The sequence below is a fragment of the Anomaloglossus baeobatrachus genome, chromosome 3, assembly GCF_048569485.1.
Source record: "Anomaloglossus baeobatrachus isolate aAnoBae1 chromosome 3, aAnoBae1.hap1, whole genome shotgun sequence".
In the NCBI taxonomy this organism is placed as follows: Eukaryota; Metazoa; Chordata; class Amphibia; order Anura; family Aromobatidae; genus Anomaloglossus; species Anomaloglossus baeobatrachus.
Genome location: NC_134355.1, coordinates 654685519 through 654708593, shown reverse-complemented (window position 1 = coordinate 654708593; position 23075 = coordinate 654685519). Strand labels below are relative to the sequence as shown.

General features: G+C 46.7%; 1 protein-coding gene across 3 annotated transcripts in view; it reads right to left on the bottom strand.

Annotated features, from left to right (window-relative positions):
• LOC142296985 (adhesion G protein-coupled receptor F5-like) overlaps window positions 1-23075 on the bottom strand; it is a 316164-nt gene that overhangs the window by 64450 nt on the left and 228639 nt on the right. For all 3 annotated transcript variants that reach the window (XM_075341170.1, XM_075341172.1, XM_075341171.1), the window contains 5 exons: window positions 20015-20118; window positions 17674-17732; window positions 17215-17357; window positions 11157-11366; window positions 10578-10775 (listed from right to left, as the gene is read on the bottom strand). In XM_075341170.1, the coding sequence (XP_075197285.1) occupies window positions 10578-10775; window positions 11157-11366; window positions 17215-17357; window positions 17674-17732; window positions 20015-20118 (714 nt within the window). The remainder of the gene's footprint in view (window positions 1-10577; window positions 10776-11156; window positions 11367-17214; window positions 17358-17673; window positions 17733-20014; window positions 20119-23075) is intronic.

Here is a 23075-nt window from a genome sequence, read left to right as displayed (position 1 = left end):
CTATGTGACACTGTATCACTGTCACACTGTATGGAGTTATGTGACACTGTATGGAGCTATGTGACACTGTATGGCACTATGTGAACACTGTATGGCATTATGTGACACTGTATGGCATTATATGAGCACTGTATGGCACTATGTGAGCACTGTATGGCACTATGTGAGCGCTGTATGGCACTATGTGAGCGCTGTATGGCACTATGTGAGCGCTGTATGGCACTATGTGATACATTTTTGCAGTGTGAGCAGACCTTGATGTATTTTCTGCTCTTCGCTTCCCTGATTTGTGGATTGTTCCGCCACATACCTGTGCCCTAATCACGCTACAAGCGCTGCAGTCACCTGTGTGGACAGGTCCAGGACTAATATCACTGATATCACACTAATTAGTCATCGATTAATAACTCCGCGCCCCTCCCCACACACACAATACAATGCACCCCCACTACCCCTCTCCACACACACATACACAATACAATGCACCCCCATTACGCCTCCCCCACACACACAATACAATGCACCCCCATTACCCCTCTCCACACACACATACACAATACAATGCACCCCCATTACCCCTCCCCCACACACACAATACAATGCACCCCCATTACCCCTCTCCACACACACAATACAATGCACCCCCATTACCCCTCCCCCACACACACAATACAATGCACCCCCATTACCCCTCTCCACACACACACATACACAATACAATGCACCCCCATTACGCCTCCCCACACACACACAATACAATGCACCCTCCATTACCCCCTAAACACACAAACTACACTGCCCCATCCCTACACACTCCTGCCCCCCCCCCTCCCTCGGAATACAGTGCTCCTCCTCTGCCTGTCACGAAGCTGTGTCTCCTTCACAAATGTTCCCCGTTATGTGTCCTCAGCCCCCCACACTCATCCCCATTAATTAAACCTGTCTCTTCGGCTCCTCCATGGAGCGCTTACCGCTGCCTGATGTCTCCTGTGTCCCGGCGCCCACAGCTCTGTGATGACGTCAGCAAGGTGCTGATCTCATCACGTTGCTACACGTCGGGGGCGGGGCCCAGTCCTGGCGCGCTGTTCAAATGTATTTACGTCTGAAAGACGCAAATACATTTGCATAGGAAGCTGCAGTCACCGGCACCAACGCGCTCCTCAGCAGTGTGTGCATGCCGGGCCGGCACAGCAGGACACAACATGGTGGCACAGCATAGCACTGTCTCCTGGTCCTGCTGCAGCTAGTGTGCCCGGCAGGCACACACTGCTGAGGAGCGCGGCAGTGACTGCAGATACAGTGGCCCACTACAGGCACCGGCCCACTACAGGGACCGGCCCATCTGGCATTTGCCAGAATTGCCCTATGGTCAGTCCGGGCCTGGTAACAACCCTCTTGTGCAGACACTGGGCCACATATACTGTATATAGAACTAATCCCTCATTGATGTGCTTTTAAAGAGGACCAACCAGTAGGATTTTGCTATATGAGGTACAGGCAGTGCCATACAGACACTAAAGATGCTGATTGCAAGCATACCTGTTATAGAAAGATCCGATGCTCGGTTGTGTAGCACCCACGGGGCAAGGGATTAAAGAAGTTGTCCAGTTACCAAAACTGATTTTTTTGTTTTTCTGATAAATCTTGCTAATATGTGCCCCTCAACACATCTATTATGTTTTTTCAGCAAAATTACCTTTTATTGTGCACTAGCAGCACATGCTCATTGCTGGCTCCAGCTCTGATGGGGTTAATCTCTCCTCTGACTTCCTGTGTTCAGTTCCTACAAGTCCCAGAATTCTTTGTGGCTCTAGGGCGGTGTCTGGCTTATCTAACACACCCATTGTGTCTAATACACCCACTCTGCTCCCACCCAAACCCTCCTCCCTGCCTCTTCCCTGTGGATGCACTGAGATCATCAATCACACAGACAGCAGCAGCTCTACACAGCCAGGGGAAGAAAGTGTGTGTGCACGTATATACAGTGTATGTGTATATACAGTGTGTGTGCGTATATACAGTGTGTGTGTGTATATATATACAGTGTGTATGTGTGTGTGTGTATGTCATACTCACCTGTCTGCAGGGTCCCGGTGCCATGCCTGCTTCCAGCCCCTGTCTCGGTCCCGCCGCTCTGGCTGTGTGCAGTCTCCCCGGGGCACGTACGAAGCTTGCAGGACCTGGCGGTGGATCACCTGATGCAGTCACCTGACGCATCAGCTGATCGTAATTCTCGCGGTGTCGCCCGGCCGGCTATCAGCTGATCCTGCCGTCAGGAGACTTCATCAGCTGATTACTGGCAGCTCCTGCAGTGATGGGCCAGGATCAGACTCCGCTGCAGGAGCTGCCGGTAATCAGCACAGACGTGAGTATTTTTTTTTTTTGCACTGATGCTTCAGCTGATTGTATAATCGGCTTTTATACAATCAGCTGATGTGTCATGTGATTCACGTAGTTTAACCTGACACATCATCTGATCGCTTTGCCTTCCAGCAAACCGATCAGATGATATTGGATCCGGATTGGACGGCACGGGACCCTAACCCAGGATTACTGCGGAGGGGGGTTTATTTCAATAAAGATGGAGTCACTAATTGTGTTGTGTTTTATTTCTAATAAAAATATTTTTCTGTGTGTTGTGTTTTTTTTTTATCATTACTAGAAATTCATGGTGGCCATGTCTAATATTGGTGTGACACCATGAATTTCGGGCTTAGGGCCAGCTGATAATATACAGCTAGCCCTAACTCCATTATTACCTAGCTAGCCACCCGGCATCAGGGCAGCTGGAAGAGTTGGCTACAGCTCCAGAAGATGGCGCTTCTATGAAAGCGCCATTTTCTGGGGTGGCTGCGGACTGCAATTCGCAGTGGGGGTGCCCAGAAAGCTTGGGCACCCTTCACTGTGGATTCAATCCCCAGCTGCCTAGTTGTACCCGGCTGGACACTAAAATTAGGCGAAGCTCACGTCATTTTTTTTTTGAAATTCATGAAATAATTAAAAAAAAAAGAGCTTCTCTATATTTTTGGTTCCCAGCCGGGTACAAATAGGCAGCTGGGGGTTGGGGGCAGCCCGTAACCTGCCTGCTGTACCCGGGCTAGCATACAAAAATATGGCGAAGCCCATGTCATTTTATTTTTTCTTTTTGGGGTAAACAACTGCATACAGTCCTGGATGGAGGATGCTGAGCCTTGTAGTTCTGCAGCTGCTGTCTGCTCTCCTGCATACACTAGTGAATGGAGGATGCTGAGACCTTGTAGTTCTGCAGCTGCTGTCTGCCTCTCCTGCATACACTAGTGAATTGGAGGATGCTGAGCCTTGTAGTTCTGCAGGCTGCTGTCTGCTCTCCTGCATACACTAGTGAATGGAGGATGCTGAGCCTTTGTAGTTCTGCAGCTGTTGTCTGCTCTCCTGCATACAATGAACATTTTGAATAAGGAAATGACATCAGACCTTTTTTTTTTTTCATCAACAATCTTTAATGGCATTGTGCACTGATTAAAAACGCAGACAAAACGCAGCAAGAGCATAAAACGCAACCAATCGCGGCAAAAACGTGACATGCAGCACCGCAGGTGACAGAGCAGAGCAAGTTGGTGACATGCTCTGCTCTGATACATAGTGTGCTGCATGTCACTGTATCCACTCTGGGGACTTGTTGTGCAGGTGACCGGATGATACATGTCACTAACTTGCTCCACTCTGACTTCTGCTGCATTGTTCCAACTGTATACACTCTCACCTGAACAAGTCTCAGAGTGGGGCAGTTAGTGACATGTATCATCCGGTCACCTGCACAACAAGTGCCAGAGTGGTGAAAGATAGTGACATGCAGCACACTATGTGTCAGAGCAGAGCATGTCACTGTCTCCACCTCTGGGACTTGTTGTGCAGGTGACCGGATGATACATGTCACTAACTGCCCCACTCTGTGATTTCTGCTGCATAGTACCAACTGTATACACTCTCAACCTGCACAACAAGGTCCCATAGTGGAGACAGTTAGTGACATGTAGCATCCGGTCACCTGCACAACAAGTCCCAGAGTGGAGACAGTCACATGCAGCACACTATGTGTCAGAGCAGAGCATGTCACTGTCTCCACTCCGCTGACCTCACAGCCCGTACACGCTGCGATGGATGCAGGGGGACACAGAACAAGTAATCGGCCCGACACTGGAGTCATCTGATTACTTGGGATGAATGAGAAGTAAAATGCTCTGGTGCTCGATGGCGAAGCCCATGCCGATTTTTTTAAAAAAAAATTCATTAAAAATAATAAAAAAAAAATAATCACATTGTTTGTGGGCTCCCGCTGCATTTTCTATTGCTAAGGGTAACCAAAGCAGCTACTGGCTGGCTGCTAGCCCCAGCTGCTTGGTGTTACTTTCACTGGCAATAGAAATGCAGGGAAGCATTTTTTTTTTTATAAAGGTTTTTTCCCTGAAAACGTTTTTAAGAAAATGACGTGGGCTTCGCCATATTTTTGTATGCTAGCCAGGTACAGCAGGCAGCTACGGGCTGCCCCCAACCCCCAGCTGCCTAGTTGTACCCGGCTGGGAACCAAAAATATAGAGAAGCCCTTTTTTTCATGAATTTCATGAAATAATTAAAAAAAAAAAAAATGATGTGGGCTTCGCCAAATTTTTGAGTACAGCCAGGTACAACTAGGCAGCTGGGGATTGGAATCCACAGTGCAGAGTGCCCAAACTTTCTGGGCCCCCCACTGTGAATTGCAGTCCACAGCTGCCCCAGAAAATGGCGCTTTCATAGAAGCGCCATCTTCAGGCGCTGTATCCAACTCTTCCAGTGGCCCTGGTGGCAACGCTGGGTAATAAGGGTTTAATACCAGCTATGTTTTACCAGCTGGTATAAAGCCCGAGATTCTTAATGTCAGGCCAAGTTTAACCTGGCCATTAAGAATCTCCAACAAAGGGTTTAAAAAAAAAAAAAAAGACATCACACAGAGAAAAATACTTTATTAGAAATAAATACACAGACACAGTAGGGACTCCATGTTTATTACTCCCTCTCACCCCTCCACGATGGAGAGATTTCTGTACTGACCATGCCAGGGATGAGAGCGAGGAAAAAGAGCGAGGGGGGGGGGGAGGAAAAAGAGCGAGCGGGGGGGGGAGGAAAAGAGAGCGAGCGGGGGGGGGAGAAGAGAGCAAGCGGGGGGGGAGAAGGAGAGAGCGAGCGGGGGGAGAAGAGAGCGAGCGGGGGGGGAGAAGGAGAGCGAGTGGGGGGGAGTAGAGAGAGAGGGGGGGGAGAAGAGAGAGGGGGGGGGAGAAGAGAGAGAGGGGGGGAGAAGAGAGAGAGGGGGGGGGCGAGGAGACGAGGGGGGGGGAAGAGAGAGAGAGGGGGGAGAAGAGAGAAAGGGGGGGAGAAGAAGAGAGAGAGAGGGGGGAGAAGAGAGGGGGGAGAAAAAGAGAGAGGGGGGGAGAAAAGAGAGAGGGGGGAGAAAAGAGAGAGGGGGGAGAAAAGAGAGAGAGGGGGGAGAAAGAGAGAGGGGGGGAGAAAAGAGAGAGGGGGGAGAAGAGAGAGGGGGGAGAGAAGAGAGAGAGGGGGGGAGAAGAGAGGGAGAGGGGGAGAGAGAGAGGAGGGAGAGAGAGGGGGGAGAGAGAGGGGGGAGAGAGGGGGGAGAAGAGAGAGGGGGGAGAAAAGAGAGAGGTGGGAGAAAAGAGAGAGGGGGGGAGAAAAGAGAGAGGGGAGAAGAGAGAGAGGGGGGAGAAGAGAGAGAGAGGGGGGGGAAGAGAGGGGGGAGAAGAGAGAGGGGGAGGAGAAGAGAGGGGGGGAGAAAAGAGGGGGGGAGAAAGAGGGGGGGAGAAAAGAGAGAGGGGGAGAGAGAGGGGGGAGAGAGAGGGGGGGAGGAGAGAGGGGGGGAGAAGAAAGAGAGAGGGGGGGAAGAGAGGGGGGGGAGAAAAGAGAGAGGGGGGGAAGAAGAGGGGGGGAGAAAAGAGGGAGGGGGGAGAGAAGAGAGAGAGGGGGGGAGAAGAGAGAGAGGGGGGGGGGAAGAGAGTTGGGGGAAAGAAACGGGGGGGGGGGGGGGGGGGGTGTCAGAGGTGCTCTGTCACCAACTGTCTCCACTCTGTGACTTGTGGTGCAGGTGACAAGAGTGCAGACAGTTGGGTCCCATGCAGCAGGACAGATGGCAGAGCACAGCGGTGACAATGCCTGTCCAGTGTCTTTGCTGCTGGGGAGGAGCAGATGATCACACTGCCCCGACACCGGCCGCTCTCCTGACATCGCAGCAGACGCGGGCGGGGTGGACAGTGTGATCACATACTTACGTGCAGGGGGGGATTCAGCTGAAGAACCCCCCCTGTACTGCACACTGGCGCCCCCGTGCCTCACTATTAGCCGGCTCCACACTGACGTCCTCCGGATCCTCCCCTCGATGCTGAGCTGTGACGTGCGGCTAGTTACCCGCCCACAGCCCTGTCACTCAATCTGAGTGGTGCCAGCCCTCCTCTGACGTACCCGTCCAGTTTGAGAGCCCGGAAATGCCGGGACGTCAGAGGATGTTGGCGGCCACAGCTCCAGGAGGTCATGTGGACCGGGCACTGAGCGTGCAGCATAGCGCCCGCTCAGTGCCAGGAACTGGAAACAGAAGCCAATGGAGAAGACGCCTAGAAAGGTAAGTATAACTCCTACAGAAAATAAAAAAAATGGGTGAACCACCCCTTTAAGTTACTTGTCACCAGGCCAGTAAAGTCGGGTCTGGGGATGTCACAGGGTGGCCCTTGTGCCCGGTTTCGTGGCCCCGAGGTGTACAATAAAGGAGGGGGGGTAGTAGTAGGATGAATGTCGTGACGCCACTTGCGGTATGCGGCCAGGGAATTGGCCGCCGCTGCTGTCGCTGTCCTCTGGGGCGGATGGTAGTAGCAGCCGAGATGTTTCTGCTCCCCACAGGTGGAGCGGGCCCCGTGGAGGATGATGAGGGAGGTAGTAATGGCGGGCGCTAAAGCGCGGGGCGGTGGCACCGGCAAGAACAGGCGGATAGTGTCTCTTTGGTTTCCAGGTGTTTTACACACAGTTCTTTAGGTAACCCGATTGCTGCCGCTGAAGTACTGGTCACTGCTGTAATGGGCCCAGCCGATCCCGAGCAATTCAAGGTCACCACTGGTGTTCCCACTGCTAGTCCTTTCTGGTCAGGGTCCCTCCAATCCCGGTGTGTGGAATGTGGAAAGGGCTGTGGGTGTTTCCTGCACTCGCCGCAGACCCTGGAATCTGTGTAGCAGTGGAGAACCCGGGCTGAGCTGCCTGCTCCAAGCCGCAGGTCCTTTGGCGCTCCCAGAAGTGTGAGGTAGAAGAAGTTTGGACCGAGGTCCCAGGTGTGTCTCTCACCCCAAGCTGTGCTCGGAGCTAACTACCTATGTGTGAAAATGCTCCTTCCTTGTTCCCCAAGTGGTGCCGCCCCCCAGGTGGTTGTCCTAGTGACCGGGAAGTCTCATGCTTTGTGATGGCCACACCCCAGCCTACCCTAGTGCATCCCCCTGTTGGGAAAACACCTAACTATGTGTCTTGTGTGAATAAGAAAAACACCAGCGATTAACCTCTCCTTACCCAGGATGAGTACTACATCTTATGGGAGATGCAGTACCCTGTGGCGACTGAAGCCTCAGGGGCGCCACAGTTGCAGAAATATCTTTAATCAAAGTTTCAGAAAAGCATTGCATTTTGATTGACAGGTGCAACGGAGGCGGGCCTTAGTGGGTCAGTTCCTCGGAGTTCATTCCTCCTCCTCCAGCTTCCTCCTGGCTTGCTCCTTTTCTTTCATTTGAATATCGCGCCACCATTGCTGTTGTTCACAGAGCGTACGCATTGACACAGTACATTTGTTTTCATTAAAATGGTGCCAGAGTCTGCACATGCGCGTACTGCGATCTCCAGTACCATTTTACTGAAGACTATGAGCAGCACGGGCAAGTGCGCAGACAAAAAAGAAAAATCTGCACATGCGCCGATGCCTCTCATGGTCTTCACCGCAGCGTATCCAATAAAATGACGACGGAGATCACGATTCGCGCATGCGCGGACTCTGGTGCCGTTTTAATGAAGACAGCATTAATGTGTCAATGCGTTCGCGCCACCAACAACAGCAATGGTGGCGATATATTCAAATAAAGAAAAGGGGCAAAGCCAGGAGGACGTTGGAGGAAGCATAAACGCAGAAGATCCGATTCACATAAGAGTGCAGGGCATTTCTGCAACTTTGATTAAAGATATCTCTGCAACCAAGCATCCGATCTCTCTATAACAGGTATGCCTGGATCCAGCATCTTACTGCCTGTACCCCATATAGCAAAATCCTGGTGGGTAGTCCTCTTTAAGTTCTGGAGGTTTCTTTGTTATATATGTTATTTTCTATTGCCCTGGTGATCAGTGAAAGTACAGAGGTGAACATCTATACCCCTCCCTGGTGTTTTGATTACTGTTAGGGTCCCAAGGGGTTAAAACAGAGTTATTATCTCTATCCCTGGTGGTCTAATTGGAGTTATTATCTCTATCCTTGGTGGTCTAAGTGGAGGAGTTATTATCTCTATCCTTGGTGGTCTAGGTGGAGGAGTTATTATCTCGATCCCTAGTGGTCTAACTGGAGGAGTTATTATTTCTATCCCTGGTGGTCTAAATGGAGGAGTTATTATTTCTATCCCTGGTGGTCTAAATGGAGGAGTTATTATTTCTATCCCTTGTGGTCTAAATGGAGGAGTTATTATTTCTATCCCTTGTGGTCTAAGTGGAGGAGTTATTATTTCTATCCGTGGTGGTCTAAGTGGAGGAGTTATTATTTCTATCCCTGGTGGTCTAGGTGGAGGAGTTATTATCACTATCCTTGGTGGTCTAGGTGGAGGAGTTATTATCACTATCCTTGGTGGTCTAGGTGGAGGAGTTATTATCTCTATCCCTGGTGGTCTAATTGGAGTTATTATCTCTATCCCTGGTGGTCTAGGTGGAGGAGTTATTATCTCGATCCCTGGTGGTCTAGGTGGAGGAGTTATTATCACTATCCTTGGTGGTCCAGGTTGAGAAGTTGTTATCTCTATTCTTGATGGTGTAGGTGGAGGAGTTATTATCACTATCCTTGGTGGTCCAGGTGGAGGAGTTGTAATCACTATCCTTGGTGGTCTAGGTGGAGGAGTTATTATCTCTATCCCTGGTGGTCTAATTGGAGTTATTATCTCTATCCCTGGTGGTCTAGGTGGAGGAGTTATTATCTCGATCCCTGGTGGTCTAGGTGGAGGAGTTATTATCTCGATCCCTGGTGGTCTAGGTGGAGGAGTTATAATCTCGATCCCTGGTGGTCTAAGTGGAGGAGTTATTATTTCTATCCCTGGTGGTCTAAGTGGAGGAGTTATTATTTCTATCCGTGGTGGTCTAAATGGAGGAGTTATTATTTCTATCCCTGGTGGTCTAAGTGGAGGAGTTATTATCTCTATCCTTGGTGGTCTATATGGAGGAATTATTATCTCTATCCCTGGTGGTCTAGGTGGAGGAGTTATTATCTTTTTCCCTGGTGGTCTAGGCAGAGTTATAATATGCATACTTAGTGATCTTGGCAAAGAACTAGTTATCTGCATCCCTGGTGGTCTAGGTGGAGGAGTTATCTCTATCCCTGGTGGTCCAGGCAGATAGGAGTTATAATATGCATATTTAGTGGTCTTGGCAGAGAACTAGCTATTATTGGCATCCCTGGTGGTATAGGTGGAGGATTTATTATCTCTATCCCTGGTGGTCCAGGCAGATAGGAGTTATAATATGCATGCTAAGTGGTCTTGGCAAGGAACTAGCTATTATCGGCATCCCTGGTGGTCCAGGCAGAATAGGAGTTATTCTTTGTATCGCTGATGGTCTCAGCAGAGAATTAATCATCTGCATCCCTGGTGGTCTAGGCAAAGTAGGACTTATATCTGCCCCCCCTTGTTGCCTAGGTATAGTAGAAGGTATTGTGTTAATTCCTGGTGGTCTAGGCTGGGAATAATTTAATATCCACATCCGTGGTTGTTTTATCAGAGATGGAGCTGTGATCTACATCCCTGGTGGTCTGTGGCAGTGAAAGAATGAAAATGATTTAAGAAGAGGGGAAGGTAAAATAGCAAATGGGCAGGACAATGCACGAGAAGAATAAAAAAAAAAAAAAAAATCTTTATTTTTATATAGAGCTAACATATTCCGCAGCGGGGCTCACAATCTAAATTCCCTATCTGTATGTTTTTTGGAGTGTGGGAGGAAACCGGAGTACCCGGAGGAAACCCACACAAACACGGGGAGAACACACAAACTCCTTGCAGATGTTGTCCTCGGTGGGATTTGAACCCAGGACCCCAGCGCTGCAAGACTGTAGTGCTAACCACTGAGCCACCACAAGTCTGCAGTGCTAACCACTGAGCCACCGTGCTGCAAAGTCGTTGTAGTCCTGTATACCCGAGGTCAGATGGGAGACTTAACCTCCCAGACTCCAATGTGGCTTATATGAGGACAGTGGAGAGAGAGAACTGTGCAGCTGCGTCACTCTACAGTGCTGAAATAATAATACCGCCATATGGGCCTATATAGGGACTGTCCGTACTCACCTTCCTTCCCGCTGTTAACAGTGCACGTCATTTGAAAGTCCACACTTGAGCCTTGTGTGCAGCACTGGACCACAGGAACCTCCAAGTTGTTGCAGCTAATGTTCGTGTTCAGAATGGTGATATCCAGCGGCTGCACAACCACCGTCGTCTCCGCCACGTAAGAGTCCGAGCCGTTGTCTACTGTGCAGCGATAGGTTCCTACAATCAAGGAAAAGGACAATGTGACGCCATGTACCAGGTGAGACGGCCGCCGATATCATCAGATATAGTAAAGCCGCAGAATAATGGGGAAGGCCCGGCTGCTCCACCCTCCTCCTCAGCACAGGGACCACCGCACAGGTGACAGAGCATGCCTACAACACCCTCCCGTCCAGGTCCATAGGTCAAGTAGATCCATAGGACAAAGGACATCCTGTCTTCCAGGTTTCCTGGTGGATCATGGTTATTATTATTCATTTTAGATCACCACTGATTCCATTACATACAAACACAGATTAACAGGTGCACAATGGCAGACCGGGACAGAGGGGAGAGGCTCCTGCTGGTTATAGTCTACAATTAGGAGATGGGGGCTCTTACCGGCCTGGCTCGGTGGTATGCGGCTGAGGGTCAGGGTGGATTGTACGCTGCTGCCCACCACTTGTGTCGTGTATAAAGCGCTGTCTATGGCTTCTGTTTTGTTCTGATACCAGGAGACATTTGTGTACACGGCGACGTCCACACTGCAGATCAGCACCACATTGTCTCTGGGGAAAATACCCGCTGGACTGACTTCGATATTACTCCTGTCTGTGAGAATAAAGACAAGTGTGGGTTTAGGAAAATGATTAGGCCTCTAAATTACCAATATAATCATACATAAAAAGCTGAGTCTCGTAAATATCGTATATTCCATTACTGATCCCGAGTTACCTCCTGTATTATACTCCAGAGCTGCACTCACTATTCTGCTGGTGCAGTCACTGTGTACATACATTACATTACTGATCCTGAGTTACATCCTGTATTATACCCCAGAGCTGCACTCACTATTCTGCTGGTGCAGTCACTGTGTACATACATTACTGATCCTGAGTTACCTCCTGTATTATACCCCAGAGCTGCACTCACTATTCTGCTGGTGCAGTCACTGTGTACATACATTACATTACTTATCCTGTACTGATCCTGAGTTGTATCCTGTATTATACTCCAGAGCTGCATTCACTGTTCTACTGTGTACATTCGCAGCACTTATATGGTGAGTATATGAATTTTAAAATGTTATTCTTTGTACTTGGAAACAGACCGCAGATCGTCAATAATAGACATATTTCTGTCATATGTTACAAAGGGCACCAGAAAGAGATGCATTGTGGGAGTATAAAAGGGTGAAAGATGACTGCCACCCCCTGGTATATAATGGTATTGTTTCCATGCTGATGCTATTTGCTGTAGGTTTACAATAGAGATATTTTGCATTGACGTCAGCTGGGCAACAAAGAGACAGTTGGCCATCTTATTGTTAAAAATAGATTTGTCAGTAATGCGGAAGCTTCGGGTTAGGGAGTGAGTTACTGCAGTGTGAATTGTGCTGTAATTGTACAAGGAAGCGTGAGGCTTTGGCTCCACCTGATGCTCATTGTTTGTACTTGAAGAATCACAGCATTAGTTAAAGGGAAACTGTCAGCAGGATTTTGCTATGTAATCTGAGAGCAGCATGATATAGGAAAAGTGACCCTGATTCCAGTGATATGTCACTTATATTACTGACTGTAGCCATTGTGATAGAAACACACATTTCTCTGCTGTAGATGTAGAAGAGCTCAGAAAGCTAGCCCCGCCCACACCAGTAACAGTAAGCTGATAATCAGTGCTAGAGCTGTGGTTGGACCAGGAGGCACGCGGGCAGCTAGCAGTGATAAACTCCTGCTGATAAAACACTGATAGTATTGAAACAGCAGCACACGGCATTGTAAGTGATACATCACTGGACTCAGCTCCTACCTCATGTTGCCCTCAAGTTATATAGCAAGAACCTGCTGACTGATTCCCTTTAAGTATATAGAACAATATTGAAGAAGGGAAGTTGTTACAGTTCAGTTGGGGACTGAGCGTTGAAGAGAAAAATAAGAAGCTGAGAGTATAAACCACAGACTGGGTGTGTGTGGTGTTTTATTGCTAATGTGGCAAAAGGGGGGTCATTTGAACTGATCACATGTGCTGTACATAGCAGTGCATCAGCACTGCTATGTATAGCAGAAATCACGTTTGTTTTCATTGTTTTTCTCGTTGCGTTGTTTACCGACCAGATTAATTTAATATTTTGATAGATCATGCATTTCTGAATGTAACAATACCAAATATGGGTTATTTTATTTTTAATGTGGAAAAAGGGGGGTGATTTGAACTTATCATATGTGCTGTACATAGCAGTGCATCAGCACTGCTATGTATAGTACAAATCACGTTCGTTTTCCTTTTTCTTTCTCATTGTGCTGTTTACCGATCAGATTAATTTATTCTATATTTTGATAGATCGGGCATTTGTGAACGCAATGATACCAAATATGTGTTGCTTTATTTTAATGTGGCAAAAGGGGGGTGATTTTAACTGATCACATGTGCTGTACATAGTAGTGCATCAGCACTGCTATGTATAGCAGAAATCATGTTTGTTTTCATTGTTTTCCTCGTTGCGCTGTTTACTGATCAGATTAATTTATTCTATGTGTTGATAGATCGGGCATTTGTGAACGCAATGATACAAAATATGTGTTGTTTTATTTTAATGTGGCAAAAGGGGGTGATTTGAACTGATCACATGTGCTGTACATAGCAGTGCATCAGCACTGCTATGTATAGCAGAAATCATGTTCGTTGTTGCGCTGTTTACCGATCAGATTAATTTATTCTATATTTTGATAGAACGGTCGTTTGCGAACGCAATGATACCAAATATGTGTTGTTTTATTTTTAATGTGGCAAAAGGGGGGTGATTTTAACTGATCACATGTACAATACATAGCAGTGCATCAGCACTGCTATGTATAGCATAAATCATGTTCGTTTTCATTTCTATATGTTGATAGATCGGGTGTTTATGAACGCAACAATACCAAATATGTGTACTTTTATTTTTAATGTGGCAAAAGGGGGAGTGATTTGAACTGATCACATGAGCTGTACATAGCAGTGCTGATGCACTGCTATGTATAGCAGAAATCACGTTCGTTTTCATTTTTTCTCGTTGCGCTGTTTACAGATCAGATTAATTTATTCTATATTTTGATAGATTGGACATTCATGAACACAACAATACCAAATATGTGTTGTATTATTTCTAATGTGGCAAAAGTGGAGGGATTTGAACTGATCACGTTCATTTTCATTTGTTTTCTCGTTGCGCTGTTTACCAATCAGATTAATTTATTTTATATTTTGGTAGATCGGGTATTTATGACGCAATTCTACCAAATATGGGTTGTTTATGTTTAATGTGGCAAAAGGGCGGTGATTTGAATTAATCACATTGACTGTACATAGCAGTGCAAAAGCACTGCTATGTATAGCAGAAATCATGTTCGTTTTCATTTGTTTTCTCGTTGCGCTGTTTACCGATTAGATTAATTTATTCTATATTTTGATAGATCAGACGTTTGTGGATGCAACGATACCAAATATGTGTAGTTTTATTTTTAATGTGGCAAAAGAGGGGTGATTTGAACTGATAACATGTGCTGTACATAGTAGTGCATCAGCACTGCTATGTATAGCAGAAATCATGTTTGTTGTTACGCTGTTTACCAATTAGATTAATTTATTCTATATTTTGATAGATCGGATGTTTGTGAACGCAACAATGCCAAATATGTGTAATTTTATTTTAATATGGCAAAAGGGGGTTGATTTGACCTGATCACATGTGCTGTACATAGTAGTGCATCAGCACTGCTATGTATAGCAGAAATTAAGTTCGTCTTCATTTTTTCCTCGTAGCGCTGTTTACCGATCAGAATAATTTATTCCATATTTTGATAGCTCGGATGTTTGTGAACGCAATGATACCAAATATTTGTAGTTTTATTTTTAATGTGGCGAAAGGGGGGGGGGGGATTTGAATTGATCACATGTGCTGTACCTAGCAGTGCATCAGCACTGCTACGTATAGCAGAAATCAAGTTCGTTTTAATTTTTTTCTCGTTGTGCTATTTACAGATCAGATTAATTTATTTTAGATTTTGATAGATCGGGTGTTTAATGTGGCAAAAGGGGGGGTGATTTGAACTGATCACATGTGCTGTACATAGCAGTGCATCGGCACTGCTATGTATAAGGCCTGAAACACACATCCGTTAAACACGTGCGTCTTTGGTCCGTTGCCGTATGTACCGGAGACATGGACAAACATGCACCAATGTTAATCTATGTTTGAGGTCACACGTGCGTTATTCCATAATGTCCGTGTGTCCGTGTCCGTGATCCGTATGTGTTTCTGTTTTGCATGGAAGCATGTCCGTTTTCTGCATGGAACACACACACACGGACCCAATGAAAGTCAATGGGTATGTGCGCACAATAACGTATGCTCCGTGTACGTTTTGTGCTTTTTTGTAGCGATGTCGGTCAGTCTTTCTTTTCCTGTGTATGTCGGTCAATCTCCCTCAGTCCGTCGGTCGGTCTCTCTGTCTTGTCTGTCCCTCTCTCTCTCTGTCCATGTCGGTCAGTCTCCCCCCTCTCTCATACTCACCGATCCCCGATCACCGGCGCGGCGCTGCACGGCGTTCACACTGTTCCGGCGGCTTTTACTATTTTGAAAAAGCCGGCCGCTTATTAATCAATCTCGTATTCCCTGCTTTCCCCGCCCACCGGCGCCTATGTTTGGTTGCAGGTAGACCCGCCCCCACGCTGAGTGACAGCTGTCTCACTGCAACCAATCACAGCCACCGGTTGGCGGGTCTATATCATGCAGTAAAAAAAATAAATAAACAATTAAAAAAAAACGACGTGCGGTCCCCCCCATTTTGATAACAGCCAGGGTAAAGCCACACAGCTGAAGGCTGGTATTCTCAGAATGGCGAGCACCATGTTATGGCGAGCCCCCCACCCTAACAATATCAACCAGCAGCCGCCCAGAATTGCCGCATCCATTAGATGCAACAGTTCTGGGACTGTACCCGGCTCTTTCCGATTTGCCCTGGTGCGTTGGCAATCGGGGTAATAAGGAGTTAATGGCAGCAGCCCATAGCTGCCACAAAGTCCAAGATTAATGATTGCAGGCGTCTCCCCGAGATACCTTCCATGATTAACCTGTAAGTTACAGTAAATAAGCACACACAACGAAAAATCCTTTATTTGGAATAATAAACACTAAAAAAAACCTCGTTCACCTATTTATTAAGCCCCAAAAACCCCTCCATGTCCGGTGTAATCCACGGAGGTCCCGCATCGCTTCCAGCTCTGCTACATGAAGGTGACAGGAGCGGAAGAAGAACCCCGCCGCTCCTGACAGCTCCACGCAACAACTGAGGTGAGTATCGTGATCAACTGTGCTGTCACTGAGGTTATTCGCGGCCACCGCTGGATCCTCCAACTGTGACAGCAAGTCGCCCGAGTGACAGTGATGAAGTCACAGGTGAGTTGCAGTCACGGGTGGAGGATCCAGCTAGCCGCGGGTAACCTGAGTGACGGCAGCGCTAATCGCGCTGCTCACTTCAGTCACTTGGGGGATTAGCGGTTACCGGTGAGTCCTTCATGGGTGACCGCTAATCAGTACGCGACACAGACAGAGCCGCAGGATGACCATGAAGTCGGGTGAAGTTCACCTGAGTTCATTCTCAGCGCGCGACTCTGTCTGCTGTCTGCGGGCATTCATCAACGACATTGTGCATCACACACACGGAACATTTCACACGGACAACACACACACATGTCAGTTATGTTTCACATGCACACACGGGCATTACACACGCACACACGGGCATTACACACGCACACACGGCTAGCATACGCAATTCACACAGATGCCACACGGACCATAAAAACAGACAGAAAAACGAGACACGGACCCGAAAAACGGACATAAGACATGTGTGTGCATTTTCACGGATGTGTGTTTCAGGCCTAACAGAGATTACGATCTTTTATGAATGTCGAGCATGGGATAATATTCGCAGGAGAATCCTAATGATAGGTATGGGGGGTCTTCAGCAGACCCCCAGCTGTAATGACATACGCCTCGCGATCACATTGCGATAGCTGCGTGGAACGACGCGCAGGTGAGTGTTAAATGCCGCAGTCAGACGGTGAGAGCAGCATTTAACAAGTTCACTGCCATTGAAGGTCATCAAGACACCTCGGTCCATATGACCCTTACAGGAGTTCAGGGCTCTTAGACACACTTTGAATACAGCTCTGGATGAGAATGGAGAAAATATGTAAAAAAGTAACAACGGGCAAACAACCAATAGAATAAATTAGTGTTGTCATTACTCTTCAGAGCAGATAATATTAGACCTAAAAGGTTTTCCGACTTTAGTGACGATGTTGCAGTACCACACACAGCCTGTTATCAACAGTGGCGCTATTTCTGCCCAAAAGAACAGACTCTATTTTTTCCAATTAAAATAATTTAAAATTTAAAATATAAATATCCCACCCATTATTATGGTTTTTATTGTCGGGTCCACGCTGTAATTTGCCGTTGTTAATCCAGTGATCAGGTTTTGGTTGGCCGTGGTGATGGCAGCAGTAGACGCCGGCTCGGTGACAAGTGTGTAATCAGCAACAACACTCCCGGGCCTGAAAGTAAGAAGGAACAGTCAGATTGTCTAAAAACATTTTATTAAACAGCAAAAAAAACAAAAAAAAAAAAATCGCATTGGACTTGGACCAATGTTATTCAATGGGGCGGCGCAGCGCGATTTTTTTTTTTTTATACGTAGAGGTGCGCACCCCCTCAGGCTGAGCCCGGTATTGCAGCTTAACCTCATATTATTTAATGGAGCTGAGCTGCAATACCGGGCACGGCCTCTGGGCAAGAATGGCGCTGTTTCTGTTCGTAAAATACAGGCCAGATCTTTGACATTTTAACCCCAATATTGGGATCTCCTTTTACCTGAAGTCGGTAACGTTTCCATATCTGAATCCATTTAGGCTCTTATAAGCTTTTACAATCTGAAAAATAGAAATTGCACTTTAGACGTTTCTCTTTTCCAAATTAAAAAAAAAAAAAATTACAAAAACTCTTTTAAATCCATGACCTGCTCTATACAGCCCTGGTGGGCTGAGGTGACCTCTACTCCAACCCACATGGGTCTGCAGAAGAGCTGTGCACCAAAAACGGTAACCAAAACTGTTTACAAAAAGACAATCTTTAGTCAAGAAAACAAAATCTAATTAAAGTCTATTAGCCAGATTTGCTCAAATTAGGCCAGGAAACTCCATTTTTTTGCCCCCCCCCTCACCCCGCAAAAATAATTTATTAATATTCAGCTGAGTCACATAAGAACATCTCACAAGTTTACAGCCTTTCAAAAAGTAATGTTCCTCCTACGAAGCCCCCAGATTCCCCTTTCATTGCCTCCATAAGGTATGAAGCCAAAAAAAGTGGCCCAGAAACATTGTATGATACCCCACAGTGAATTCCTCCACAGTACCCTCCACACACAGTATGATGACCCTAGTGTACCCCCTTCAACTACCCCAGCAATGAATGATGACCCCAACACAGTAAGATCCCTAAATGTGACCCTCACACAGCCCTTTATGCAATATAATGGGCCTACATATAGTATAGTGGCCCCTACTATACCTCCAAATAGTATTATGACCCCCCCACAGCCCTCCACACAGTATGATGACCCTGCTGTACCCACCTTCAACTACCCTGGCAATGAATGGTGACCCCAGCAGAGTAGAAACCCCTACTGTGACCCCCACACAGCCCTTTATGCAATATAATGGGCCTACATATAGTATAGTGGCCCCTACTATACCTCCAAATAGTATTATGACCCCCACACAGCCCTCCACACAGTATGATGACCCTGCTGTACCCACCTTCAACTACCCTGGCAATGAATGGTGACCCCAACACAGTAAGATCCCCAACTGTGACCCTCACACAGCCCTTTATGCAATATAATGGGCCTACTTATAGTATAATAGCCCCAATACAACCCTTCACACAGTATGATGACCCTACTGTACCCCCTTCAACTACCCCAGCAATGAATGGTGACCCCAACACAGTAAGATCCCCAACTGTGACTCCTACACAACCCTTTATGCAATATAATGGGCCTACATATAGTATAATGGCCCCTACTATTCCTCCAAATAGTATAATGGCCCCCACACAGCCCTCCACACAGTATGATGACCCTACTGTACCCCCTTCAACTACCCCAGCAATGAATGGTGACCGCAACACAGTAAGATCCCCAACTGTGACCCCCCCCCACACAGCCCTTTATGCAATATAATGGGCCTACATATAGTATAATGGCCCCCATACAACCCTCCACACAGTATGATGACCCTACTGTACCCTCTTCAACTACCCCAGCAATGAATGGTGACCTTAACACAGTAAGATCCCCAACTGTGAACCTCATACAACCCTTTATGCAATATAATGGGCCTACATATAGTATAGTGGCCCCTACTATACCTCCAAATAGTATTATGACCCCCACACAGCCCTCCACACAGTATGATGACCCTGCTGTACCCACCTTCAACTACCCTGGCAATGAATGGTGATCCCAACACAGTAAGATCCCCAACTGTCACCCTCACACAGCCCTTTATACAATATAATGGGCCTACATATAGTATAACGGCCCCTACTTTCCCTCCAAATAGTATAATGGCCCCCACACAGCCCTCCACACAGAATGATGACCCAGCTGCATGCCCCCACTGCACTTTTGCATCTGACTTCGCCACCAGATTTCTCATAATTGTCAAATTGGATTAATCAAAAATGTTGCACCGTTTTACTTCCACAGCCTCCATGTTGCTAACTGATGAATGAGTTAACTGAGAATCTATCAGTGAGCTGTTCTCATAGGGAATTTGTAACTTTTATCTGTTCATTTTTTTTTTATTAGCTATCCTCAGGCGACTCATGACCACATCAAAGTTCAGCTCAACTGTGATCAAAAATCTGAACCAAGAAGTTCAGAAAAAGACAGAAAAAAAAAGTTTCAAACTCTTCTGTCAGAATGAGCTCACTGTTGAATTCTTCGTTAACTCAATTTGCAGAGAAACAAAGAGCTTGTGTAGGCCAAATTGTGTAAAATTTTTAACATAACCCAAATACAAAAACTGTTTTTAGAACAAAATAAATGCTGTCAGTACAAAAAAAGTGTCCTGTATTTTTTAATTAATATATTATAAAGATGAAGAAAAAAAGAATGGATTTTTTTCATGCTTTGTATTCTTCCTCCTACCTCAGTGTCCAGATCTGTCTTATATTTTATGTATTTGGCCGATGTCTGATCCTTGAAATCTGCTGTAAACGGTTCAAGAAGTCTTAGGCTCATGTTTCTGAAGACTGTAAAAAAAAAAGAACAAATATTATGTCCTCTACAAAAGTGTCCTATATTCAGAGACATTGATCGTCCGATCGCGGGAGAACAACGAGGAAATATTCATTGACAATCATTTATAATCACAATATTGTACTTAAAGCAGCACTGCAGCGTTTGTTTTTTCATCAACGATGGAGTGTTGTTTTTAATCTAAGCCTCTTGCCCCTAATATTATAGTCACCCTTCAGTGTCTTCACCTGTTTTCAGCGCCATCTTGTGACAGTAACAGTTAACTGGCCAGAAGTCAAAAGTTATGTCACTCTGAAAGTCTATGAGAGCCAGACTGAGGCTAGAACGAGGCTAGAATGAGGCCAAAATGAAGCCAGAATAAGGCTAGAACAAGGCTAGAATGAGTCTAGAACGAAGCCAGAATGAGACCAAAATTAAGCCAGAACGAGGCTAGAACAAGGTCAGAATGAGAGTAGAATGAAGCTAGAACAAGCCCAGAATGAGGCTAGAACGAGGCAAGAACGTGACTAGAATGAGGCCAGAACGAAATCAGAAGCAAGCCAGAATGAGGCTAGAATGAGGCCAGAACAAGGTGAGAATGAAGCCAGAACGAGGCCAGAATGAGGTGAGAATGAGGCTAGAACGAGATCAGAATGAGGTAAGAATGAGGCCAGAACGTGATCAGAATGAGGCCAGAACAAGATCAGAATGAGGTAAGAATGAGGCCAGAACGAGATCAGAATGAGGTGAGAATTAGGCCAGAACGAGATCAGAATGAGGTGAGAATGAGGCCAGAACGAGATCAGAATGAGGTGAGAATGAGGCCAGAACGAGATCAGAATGAGGTGAGAATGAAGCCAGAACGAGATCAGAATGAGGTGAGAATGAGGCCAGAACGAGATGAGAATGAGGCCAGAACGAGATCAGAATGAGGTAAGAATGAGGCCAGAACGAGATCAGAATGACGTGAGAATGAGGCCAGAACGAGATGAGAATGAGGTGAGAATGAGGCCAGAACGAGATGAGAATGAGGTGAGAATGAGGCCAGAACGAGATGAGAATGAGGTGAGAATGAGGCCAGAACGAGATGAGAATGAGGTGAGAATGAGGCAAGAACAAGATCAGAATGAGGTGAGAATGAGGCCAGAACGAGATCAGAATGAGGTGAGAATGAGGCCAGAACGAGATGAGAATGAGGTGAGAATGAGGCCAGAACGAGATGAGAATGAGGTGAGAATGAGGCCAGAACGAGATGAGAATGAGGTGAGAATGAGGCAAGAACGAGATCAGAATGAGGTAAGAATGAGGCCAGAACGAGATCAGAATGAGGTCAGAATGAGGCCAGAACGAGATCAGAATGAGGTGAGAATGAGGCCAGAAAGAGATGAGAATGAGGCCAGAACGAGATGAGAATGAGGTGAGAATGAGGCCAGAACGAGATGAGAATGAGGTGAGAATGAGGCCAGAACGAGATGAGAATGAGGTGAGAATGAGGCCAGAACGAGATGAGAATGAGGCCAGAACGAGATGAGACTGAGGTGAGAATGAGGCAAGAACGAGATGAGAATGAGGTGAGAATGAGGCAAGAACGAGATCAGAATGAGGTAAGAATGAGGCCAGAACGAGATGAGAATGAGGTGAGAATGAGGCCAGAACGAGATGAGAATGAGGCCAGAACGAGATGAGAATGAGGTGAGAATGAGGCAAGAACGAGATCAGAATGAGGTAAGAATGAGTTCAGAACAAGATCAGAATGAGGTGAGAATGAGGCCAGAACGAGATCAGAATGAGGTGAGAATGAGGCCAGAACGAGATCAGAATGAGGTCAGAATGAGGCCAGAACGAGATCAGAATGATGTGAGAATGAGGCCAGAAAGAGATGAGAATGAGGCCAGAACGAGATGAGAATGAGGTGAGAATGAGGCCAGAAAGAGATGAGAATGAGGCCAGAACGAGATGAGAATGAGGTGAGAATGAGGCCAGAACGAGATGAGAATGAGGTGAGAATGAGGCCAGAACGAGATCAGAATGAGGTGAGAATGAGGCCAGAACGAGATGAGAATGAGGTGAGAATGAGGCAAGAACGAGATCAGAATGAGGTAAGAATGAGTTCAGAACAAGATCAGAATGAGGTGAGAATGAGGCCAGAACGAGATCAGAATGAGGTGAGAATGAGGCCAGAACGAGATCAGAATGAGGTCAGAATGAGGCCAGAACGAGATCAGAATGAGGTGAGAATGAGGCCAGAAAGAGATGAGAATGAGGCCAGAACGAGATGAGAATGAGGTGAGAATGAGGCCAGAACGAGATGAGAATGAGGTGAGAATGAGGCCAGAACGAGATGAGAATGAGGTGAGAATGAGGCCAGAACGAGATGAGAATGAGGCCAGAACGAGATGAGACTGAGGTGAGAATGAGGCAAGAACGAGATGAGAATGAGGTGAGAATGAGGCAAGAACGAGATCAGAATGAGGTAAGAATGAGGCCAGAACGAGATGAGAATGAGGTGAGAATGAGGCCAGAACGAGATGAGAATGAGGCCAGAACGAGATGAGAATGAGGTGAGAATGAGGCAAGAACGAGATCAGAATGAGGTAAGAATGAGTTCAGAACAAGATCAGAATGAGGTGAGAATGAGGCCAGAACGAGATCAGAATGAGGTGAGAATGAGGCCAGAACGAGATCAGAATGAGGTCAGAATGAGGCCAGAACGAGATCAGAATGATGTGAGAATGAGGCCAGAAAGAGATGAGAATGAGGCCAGAACGAGATGAGAATGAGGTGAGAATGAGGCCAGAAAGAGATGAGAATGAGGCCAGAACGAGATGAGAATGAGGTGAGAATGAGGCCAGAACGAGATGAGAATGAGGTGAGAATGAGGCCAGAACGAGATCAGAATGAGGTGAGAATGAGGCCAGAACGAGATGAGAATGAGGTGAGAATGAGGCCAGAACGAGATGAGAATGAGGTA